General features: G+C 38.2%; 1 protein-coding gene across 2 annotated transcripts; it reads right to left on the bottom strand.

Moving 5' to 3' along the window:
• Positions 1–5,346: 5,346 nt before the first annotated feature.
• LOC116619061 lies at positions 5,347–9,587 on the bottom strand. Of its 2 annotated transcripts, none has more exons than XM_032383373.2 (2): positions 9,396–9,587; positions 5,347–6,474 (listed from the first exon to the last, which is right to left on the bottom strand). In XM_032383373.2, exons 1-2 carry the CDS (start codon positions 9,420–9,422, stop codon positions 5,413–5,415), a joined length of 1,089 nt encoding a protein of 362 aa, XP_032239264.2. In that variant the 5' UTR covers positions 9,423–9,587; the 3' UTR covers positions 5,347–5,412. The 2 variants fall into 2 exon arrangements, with proteins under 2 accessions (XP_032239264.2, XP_048578104.1); XM_048722147.1 differs by lacking the exon at positions 9,396–9,587 and adding an exon at positions 9,014–9,385.
• Positions 9,588–10,034: the final 447 nt, after the last annotated feature.

The following is a 10,034-nucleotide window of genomic DNA, read 5'->3' as shown; positions in this document are numbered from 1 at the left end:
ATTTTAAAATTTTATAGAAAAAAACATACGTAAGTAATTATAATACTTATAAGTTACGGGGCGTAAAGCAAAAACGACAACTCGCCCCGAGATTTGGTTTACTAGTAGTAAGTAATTATACTACCGAGAAATTACGGGGCGTAAAGCAAAAACGACAACTTGCCCCGAGATTTGGTTTGTTAGTACCAAGAAATTACGGGGCGTAAAGCAAAAACCGACAACTCGCCCGAGATTTGGTTTACTAGTAGTAAGTAATTATACCACCGAGAAATTACGGGGCGTAAAGCAAAAACGACAACTCGCCCCGAGATTTGGTTTACTAGTAGTAAGTAATTATAATACCAATAAATTACGGGGCGTAAAGCAAAAACGACAACTCGCCCCGAGATATGGTTTATTAGTACCAAGAAATCACGGGGTGTAAAGCAAAAATGACAACTCGCCCCGAGATTTGGTTTACTAGTAGTAAGTAATTATAATACCGACAAATTACGGGGCGTAAAGCAAAAACGACAACTCGCCCCGAGATTTGGTTTATTAGTACCAAGAAATCACGTGGCGTAAAGCAAAAACGACAACTTGCCCCGAGATTTGGTTTACTGGTAGTAAGTAATTACACTACCGAGAAATTACGGGGCGTAAAGCAAAAAAGACAACACGCCCCGAGATTTGGTTTATTCACGGGAATTAGGATACTTTGTCAGCGATTTCTTTGTAAAATAAATAAAAATGATTCAATTTATGTTGAATATTGAACTAAGCGAACTAGGCGGGAAAAGCAAATCCCGCCCATATAAGGAAAGATGTTATATAACTGCCAAATGAATTTGAATTTTTACCCGGAACAACAGAAAATTCTGCAAGTTATCGGCAGAGGGCAAAGTGTTTTTATTAATGGCGAAGTGGAGAAGGGGGGGATAAAGCAAATCAAATTATAAGCTCCTGTCATTTAACTTTTTGTATGAAGAAGCAGGCCCGTACCCAGGATTTTTCTTGGGGAGGGGGAGGGGGGTGCGAGATCCGAAAAAGTGGACCTAATTTTTCGAGGTGGTGGGGGTGAATAAATATCTAACCACCTCCGAAAGAACAAAAAGGGACTTTTTTATGCCTTCGCAGTATCTCCACGGGGCGTTTATTGTCGGATTTGGCTAAATTCAGAGTGATCTAGCTTATGATTTTGAGTTTTATCTACAAATAGCACGTCTACTGAGAACCAAAAGTGGACTTCCGGCCGTTGTGGGGGGATGCGTTCGCACCCCCTGCACCCCTCTGGGTACGGTTCTGGGTCCGTAAAACATTTTTAAAAGAAGCCCCGATCCCAGCACTTGTCGCATGCCTGGGTGTGTGTCGGCGGCGAGATAAGTTCAAAGAGAAGGTGAGCTGTCAGTCAATCATGTCTCATACCAACATCACATCATTGGCCGTAACTAGGCAGGTTTTCGAACAATGGAATCGAGCGTTGTTTCACTCCCTTCTTATTTTATATAGAACCTAAATACGAAGTTAGGTTCGAAGAGGGCTTGGGCCTAAACAGGCTATGGTTACACCGTACCGTTCAAATGTTTCAAGTGAAAACAACGATCGCTAGGGTTTTTTAGACAAAAGAAATAGAAATATAACAAGAGGAAACTAAAAAGGGTTTCGCTAACTCAGAAGGCAGGAGACCTTTCGGATTATAAGGTTAGAAATATTTTATTAGCTGAGTTCATTATTTAACATAAATTGGGGATTCATTTTTGTTTATTTTATAGAGAAATCGCTGACAAAGTATCCTAATTCCCGTGAATAAACCAAACCTCGGGCCGTGTTGTCGTTTTTGCTTTACGCCCCGTAATTTATAAGTATTATAATTACTTACTACTAGTAAACCAAATCTCGGGGCGTGTTGTCGCTTTTGCTTTACGCCCCGTAATTTCTCGGTATTATAATTACTTACTACTTAGTAAACCAAATATCGGGGCGAGTTCTCGTTTTTGCTTTGTGCCCCGTCATTTATCGGAATTATAATTACTTAGTACTAGTAAACCAAATCTCGGGGCGAGTTGTCATTTTTGTATTACGCCCCGTAATTTATCGGTATTATAGCGGAGCCAAGCGCGGCCGCAGGCCGCGCGCGTAGCCCCATAGGCATAGAAATTTGATATAGGTTGGTATAGGTATGCGACTTGGTTTTTGTGGTCATCGCGCGGGTACCCTGTGGTGTCACTCGCCAGCCAGTCAGCCGCGCGACTCCCAGGCCCCACTCGGCCCCGAAATGGCGACTAAATACAAGCACGGAGCAGGGGAAAAAGTTCTTTTCGATTATGCGATGATTATTTATTTTGCCTCAAATTGTGTGACTTAAGGATAAAGTCAACTAGAGGAGATCTACTAACATTCATTCACGCCAAGATTTATCTGGTTTTAGCTAGTAAATTTAAGCAAGTAACAGTTCACATTAAAAAGCGAACAGAAGGATATGACAGTTATTGAGGATATGACAGTTATTAGGCTTTTTGTTGTCCTTTTTATATGCTTTGAGAATGCGAGTACTTAACTCAGTAATCAAATTATTTGAGCATAACAGGTTTTGTTTTGATATTCTTCGTTTTATCTATATTCTTGATTGTGTTGAATAAAATACAATACAACAAAAACTGGAATTCGTCTTTAATAAGACTTCTTCAGGGCAGATTGATTGTGTTGAGATATTTAATAAAGGCTAACCAATATCGTGTTGCATTTGTCAAATACTGCTAAAGAAGACCGTTCTTGTCTTTATATCCTGTGCTCTTAGTCCTAAGAAGATACATATCCTTAGAAGATACAGCAGCTTTTTCAACTTACAAGAGAAATTTTCCTTACCAAGGATAAAAAAAACCCTATTTTCAATATGTATTGTTGTTATTGTCTGCATCTTGCATCTGTGTTTATTTTTTTTCAAATAGTTGTGGAAAATTAATTAGATTATAAATAGCTTGATGAAAAGATTGTTTTGAAAGAAATAATAAATAATTGTTTTCACTCTTTTATGAACCAGGAACTACCTAAGGGCCAAGATGAATGCTAAAGACTGGAAGACATGAGAATTAAAAATCATGTCTTGAAAAGAACAGTAGGATGTTCTTATTCACTAGTCATTTGATGCCCCCACACCCATGGTCCCAGGGAAGGGTGGGGGATTAAACTTCAATAAAAGCCTGTTTCCAAGTTAAGAGTCAAAAACAGTCAATACCACCCCCCCTCTTGACATATTCTGGTTCAAAAGTGGTCTAAAACCCCACATTAACCCCTGACTTCTGCGGGACCATAAGGGAGGGGGCGCAAATGACTAGGTCATTACTATGTGATTCAGCAGTACACACTCATAGGTTTTTTTAGAACAAGATACTTATATAATATAAAACTAAAAACAAACTTTTGCTTTTTAAATAATAAATCTGTAAAGAAAACAGTTTTCTATCAACCTAAAGATAATGGGAAAGGGGATATTTTAGAAAAGTACTGAACATAATTATCACATTATTGTTATTATATTTTCTTTTCAAACATTTAAAGAAGAGTCATATTTTTTCCTTTTTCTTCTCCCTGTTGACTATTTATATGCAATTGATGCTCTTTGCTATTTCCCCCCTACACCAAAAATAAATTAATGAACAGATTTTATTTTTAAATTAGTAATTTTCTTTTAGTACTCTCACTTATATCTTCTTTTTAGGATTTTCTTTCTAAGTCTCTTTCCCATTACATTTATTTTAGGGGTTTAGATTTATTTCATTGGAATAGTTGGATCCAGGGTTTCTCAAAACACCAAAATATAATGCATTACTGGATGTATATTTGTAGATATTTATTCCCATGGGGATGGAAAATCACCACTTATGGTACATTTAAACTTCAGTATCTAAAATTGTGTATGACACTATATTCCATCTTTGAAATCCTGTTTCATCCATTGTTCTTCGTAAAGGACAAAGCTTGTCAGAGTGTAGCTTTACAAATGTACATTAATGGAACTTTTATTAAGGGGAAGGTTTTCTTTAGGGCAAGATACTCAAACTTGATAACACTAGCAACAACCTTGTTCTTTTTCAATAATAGAATTCTGTTCACATAGCTTGGATAGCATAGACATGGCCTCTTTAGAGGCCTGTGGTGGTGAAAGGGTTAAGATAATGGGAAAGGGGAAATGTCAAGAAATGCTCAATCAAATTATTTTCATTACTGTTTTTTTTTTACCAAACCTTTCAAGTTGAGTCAATTTACTTTATATCTCCTCTCCCGCCGACTATTTTTTAGTCAATTGATATTCTTTGCTCCCTCTCTACCCCAAACATAGATCAATGAAAGGGTTTGGTTTGAAATTAGAAGTTAGCATTTTAGCACTGTCAGTGATGCCTTGGATGTTTTTTTTAGAATTTGCTTCCAAAATCAATCTGTTTTTTCTTCATTGCTTTCATTTGGGAGTAGGCCACCAACAGCAAGGCCACTATATGGTAAAGGGGGGTGCACCAATATGTAATGCATAAAAGGAGATATATTTTTGAATTTTAATTTCCAGACATTTTTTTTGAATATTCGGTTCAATGAAGGAGAGAATCGCCTCTAAATCAATACATAAAAATTACAGTATGGCATCTAAACAGTCTAAATATATTATTTTGAATCTTTGGAATGCTGTTACATTCATGACATTTTCTGCAAAAGGGCAAAGCTTGTCAGAGTATTGTTTTGATTAAAAAAAATATTCATAATGGAACTTCTATGATGGGACATAAGAATTTACCATTAGACTCTTGACAACTTTGACAGCCATATCCACACCAGTAATTGTGTTTGTTAACTTTGATGTACTGCATAATTTAAATTATTGAATAAGGCCTGGATCCATTTGGTTGGTACAATAAATAAATCTCAGTAAAGAGCAGGATCCTAGATCCCCCCAAAATACCTCGATCAGTCAACACAAAAGGTGTTCAATGCTGGCTCCGCTTTTAGGCAGTGCCTAAATCTATATATTAATTACTTACTACTAGTAAACCAAATCTCGGGGCAAGTTGTCGTTTTTGCTTTACGCCCCGTAATTTCTCGGTATTATAATTACTTACTACTAGTAAACCAAATCTCGGGGCGTTTTGTCGTTTTTGCTTTACGCCCCGTAATTTATAGGTATTATGATTATTTATTACTAGTAAACCAAATCTCGGGGCGTGTTGTCGTTTTTGCTTTACGCCCCGTAATTTCATTTAATAGTATAGTTTTTATTATACTAGTAAACCAAATGTCGGGGCGAGTTGTCAGATTGCTTTCTCGCCCCGAAATTTTGTTTACTAGTATGTTTTTTTTTTTTATAAAATTTTAAAATTCTATAAAATTTCAAAATAATACCACTAAACTTTCTCGCCCCCAATTTCATTTACTAGTACTAGTAAGTTAATTTGCTAACTTAGCTAATATATGAATTCCCCATTCTATACATTCATCTTTCATCCGTGTGCATTGCAGTTCTCGTTTCCATGCCCCTTGTCCGTACTCGCGGTCAAGGTATTCCACAGGTTTCGCCGGAAACCAGAAGGTATGTCCCTCAAGCTCTCCCCGTTGTCTTGGAAACATGCTCGCATAGGGCTGGCTCCATAACACGCCTGACTTAGTATAGTAATTTATTTCTACAGTGTTGTAGTGTGTCACTTTGTAGAACCACATATCAGGGTGACAGATGTGTTTGCAGTCCTTGTGCGGACAGATCCATGTGGGACCGTTCCGTTTAAATAATTCATACCCCAAAGTCTCAAACTCCTTACTAACCATCACCATAAACTTTTCCTTGTGCATCTCATCTACGATGAAATCCACATCCACGTCATACGGGACAAGCGCACGATTACGCACCCAGCCAATCACAGCGCCGCTTATCATCACGTGATTAATCCCGCGTTCGTCCATCATTCTGGTCAGCGTCCTCATCATGTGAAGCATGTTTCGTCGGCAGCACGGGTCCGTGTTGATGCGCTTGCGCAGTAGGGGGTCATAATGCGGCAGCCGACAAAAACGCTTCTGTAGCGAACATTCTGGGTATTCTGTGGTGCCGTTAGCGTAGTTAATTCTCAGTATTCGCTCGTTGCGTAGCGGGTATGCGCAGATCGTGGACCGATGACTACCTTCGTAAGACAAGGTCCAATCAGAGACGTCCCATTTCCAGGATGGGCAGACTTGCTGTTTCCGTGTACATACTATCTGCACTTGTAAATATTGACAAGATGTCTGGAAGTTAACCCAGGTATTGTCTAGCTTTGAGCACAAAGGTCGGTAGATATCAGCGACTGTTTGGCTTGAGTGGCATGTCTGTGCGAAATCAAGATTCACTTTACCGGGGTCCTTTTTGTTTGAGGAGAATTTCACTTTACCAAGATAGAACTTCTGTGTTAACATCACACAACATACAACTATACTCGCAAAACACGCGGTAAGCGTGTACAGCCGTCCGGATCTCGAGACCTGTGAATAAGAATTTGAACGAAAATCACTAGATCGTTACCAAGTAAAAACGCTGTCTAAATTAAACTACTCTCTTTTAGCTTTATAAGAACGATTTTAACAAGAATGTCGGCCTGAGATTTCACTAAATTCTAAGAACATGCTTATTAGATGGATTCTGAAAATGCAGAACCAAATTGGCGACCTAAAATTCTATTGTGCAATTTTATTTTGGTGTGTATATTTCTGTTGGGTCACAGAAATGAGCTGGAAATCGAGCCTTTAGGCTGCGTTGTCACTGGATTTCTAAGAACGGCTCAGCCTCAACTGAAAACTAGACGTTGACCTTTTGGAAAAAAAAAGAGTGTATTAAAATACCTTTACATAAAGACACACGTAGCCCGAGTATCAGGCGATTTTTTTTCAAAAATTGGGGGTGATAAACCGGTTTACACTTTAAAGGGAACGATAAGAGAGCCTGACACTCAGGCTAACAGTACGCACAAGTTCGACTACAACTTTTTTTTTATATAAGAACCTTTTTTTATAAGAACGTTCAGCCTGAGATTTCACCGAATTTTAAGAACACGCTTAGAACATGCCAGGCTGAGATAGCAGATAATTTTTTTAGTCCTGATGCCTTCTGGAATGCAGAATCAAATTGCGCTCATAGTAACTACCTTATTATTGCTATTGATCATTAGTGTAATTCTCTTCCTTAATAATTCATTAGGTATTTTATTCTTATATACACTAAAATTAAAGAACATCGTTAAGAACATATTCAGCCTCATAATGTCCCAAAAATAGGAGCGGCCCAGCCTCGATTGAAATTTAGACGTTCTTATAAAGAAAAAGAGTGTATATAATACAGGGTGGTGAACAGGGGGTGCCCATCACGAACCACGAAGTCCTTTTTTAGGCTTTCACGAATCACGAATTTAAAAAAGAAGCTTTCACGAATCACGGTTTTAACTTTTGCTTTGCTCATGAATATATGATTTTATATACACAGATCAACGCTGCGGTTGATTCACTCCTCAGTTAAACTAACACACAATAACATCAATGTTTACTTCTACGTATAAATGACCAGCGTTAAGTTGGTTCCTTATTCGCAGTTCCTTTTTTGTCTGTTTCCTTATTCGCTCAGTTCCTTATTCAAATCCGGGGGGGGTACTTACATGATACCTTTTAATTCGAGTTGAAACAGTATTTAGGCATTCAGAACAAGTCCAACAGCATTTTCGTCGGGTAATTTTGGTTGCTTTAACGTGCTTTGCTGCTTTACTTTTTCGAGAACTATTTAGAAAACACTAACGACCCTCTTTTTAGTCTATTCCTTATTCGGATAAGTAGTTAAAACTAGATCGGGCGTTATGAAATTCCATTCGGATAAGTAGTTAAAACTAGATCGGGCGTTATGAAATTCCATTTCCTTATTCGAGAAATGTTTAGAAAATATAAAAAAACCTCTTTTTAGTCTATTCCTTATTCGGATAAGTAGTTAAAACGAGATCGGGAGTTATGAAATACCATTTTCTTTATTGAGAAATGATGAGCAAACACTGACAATCCTCTTCATAGTCTATTCCTTATTCGGATAAGTCGTAAGACGAAATCGGACGTTGGGAGATTCCATTTCCTTATTCGCGAAAACTAACTTGAATAAGTAACAGTTCCCTGTTCGTGTCACTGCACTAATCTATTTGTTTTGTCAGAGCCTTATCTAGTAGCCAAGGTGTTAATTGACAACAAGCACTATCTGTCAAATTGTGGTTTTGTTAGCAAGGTCAAATTCCTTCTACACGCGTACGTAGTCAAGTAAAGCGTGAATATTTCTCCTCTAAATATATTAATGCGTTTGGAAAGAAAGATACAAATACATTTATTAGATGAGAGGTAGATTTCCTCTCTTTTGCTAGATTCATTTGTGAAAGCGATTGCACGCATTGCGTCATTTGACCTTTTGTAGCAGATAGAGTCTCATGTTCACAGCTTCGCTTAGCAGCGAGCACGTTAAAGCATCCAAATTTACCCGACGAAAATGCTGTTGGACTTGTTCTGAATAAAATGTTATGCCTAAATACTGTTTCAACTCGAATTAAAAGGTATCATGTAAGTACCCCCCCCCCCCCCGGATTTGAATAAGGAACTGAGCGAATAAGGAAACAGACGAAAAAGGAACTGCGAATAAGGAACCAACTTCACTCTGGTGTATAAATGTACGAATAGAGACGCTGTTACAATCGAAGCGCAGTGATTGCCCTACAGCTGTCTTGTTGGGCACTGTTTTGCAGTCGCTCTCGTTACATTAATTTCTTTTTTTAATTATTTTCGGCGTCTACGGTCACATTTCACGATAGAGTACTCGATCACGATTCACGAATTTATGTTTAGGCTTTTCGCGAATCACGAATTTAATTTAGGGCCAATCACGAATCACGAAAATACTCTTAACCACCCTGATAATAAATATGATACGTTTAGTTCGGTATAATCGTTTCGCTGTTAATCGAAGGAATTTCACCCTAAATTTACTGAAACGTAGACTGAATACCTTATAATCATCGCAGAAGCATTGGTGCACAGCACAAGATACTACAAGGTTATCACGGCCTTGAATACCTCGGCACACACAGGCGTATTGACCGCATCTACTTGTGTAGGGAATAAAATTTCTCTAGTTTCGGCAGAATAATGAGCGACTTAACAAAATCATTTGTGTGGATTCAGGCTCGGTTGACCACATGTTCACGTGTTGAGAATCATATATTTGCCCGTTGATTGAGCATTATAAAGTGCGAGTTTACAAAAATGAATATTGGTGTGGATTCATAGACGCGATTGACCGCATTTACACGTGTTGGGAATAGCGTTTTCACTAGCTTTGAGCAGGATAATGTCTGATTTTAAGACAATAATAATTGAGTTTCTCTTACCATCGACGAGACGAGCGACTTCAGCATCTTCGACAAATGGGACAAAGACAAATTACGAACATTTGTTCTGTTTAAACACTGGTAACACAGGAGAAGTGAACTAGCTGTCGCTTGAGCTAATATTTAACTTTGATACTCAAGGCCGTAGGCCAATAGAATTACGCCTTACAGTTCGATGTATGGCGCGCTTTCAGGGTCAAAATTAAAAAGGTTCTGTACAGGACCCGAAATGATCCCAGGACTCGAAACGATCCCCAAAAGTACCCCAACTGATCCCGGGACCCGAAACAATCCCCAAGAGTCCCCGAAATGAACCCCAAGGAATTACAGTAATGGACAACTAAAGGAATGTGTAAGGATTGGCTTTCAGTTTTAAAAACATATGAAACATTTAGCCTTGTTTGTGTTATTAAAAGGAAATTTACATTAACTTAAACTATAGTATTAAGATTTTTATATACGACTGCGGGGGAAATACAGTGGTTGAGTCAGAAATTGGGGTCAACTAACAATTCCTGTGATAGTAATTTGAGGAGCCCGGCGTGGATAAATCATTTTTACATAACAAGCCATAAAAGAAAGTGGCATGTTTGTTTTCGGTGAATGAAAGACCTATCATATCATGCCGGGGTGTACGCA

The sequence above is a fragment of the Nematostella vectensis genome, chromosome 14, assembly GCF_932526225.1.
Source record: "Nematostella vectensis chromosome 14, jaNemVect1.1, whole genome shotgun sequence".
NCBI lineage: Eukaryota > Metazoa > Cnidaria > Anthozoa > Actiniaria > Edwardsiidae > Nematostella > Nematostella vectensis.
Note: the sequence above shows the minus strand (reverse complement) of the source record. Positions and strands in the feature narration are given on the sequence as shown.

Coding starts and splice junctions, on each gene's coding strand:
- LOC116619061 (XM_032383373.2), bottom strand. CDS start 9,422: ATGCTGAAGTCGCTCGTCTCGTCGATG. Junction 6,475..9,395: donor AGTCGCTCGTCTCGTCGATG/GTAAGAGAAACT, acceptor TCTTATTCACAG/GTCTCGAGATCCGGACGGCT.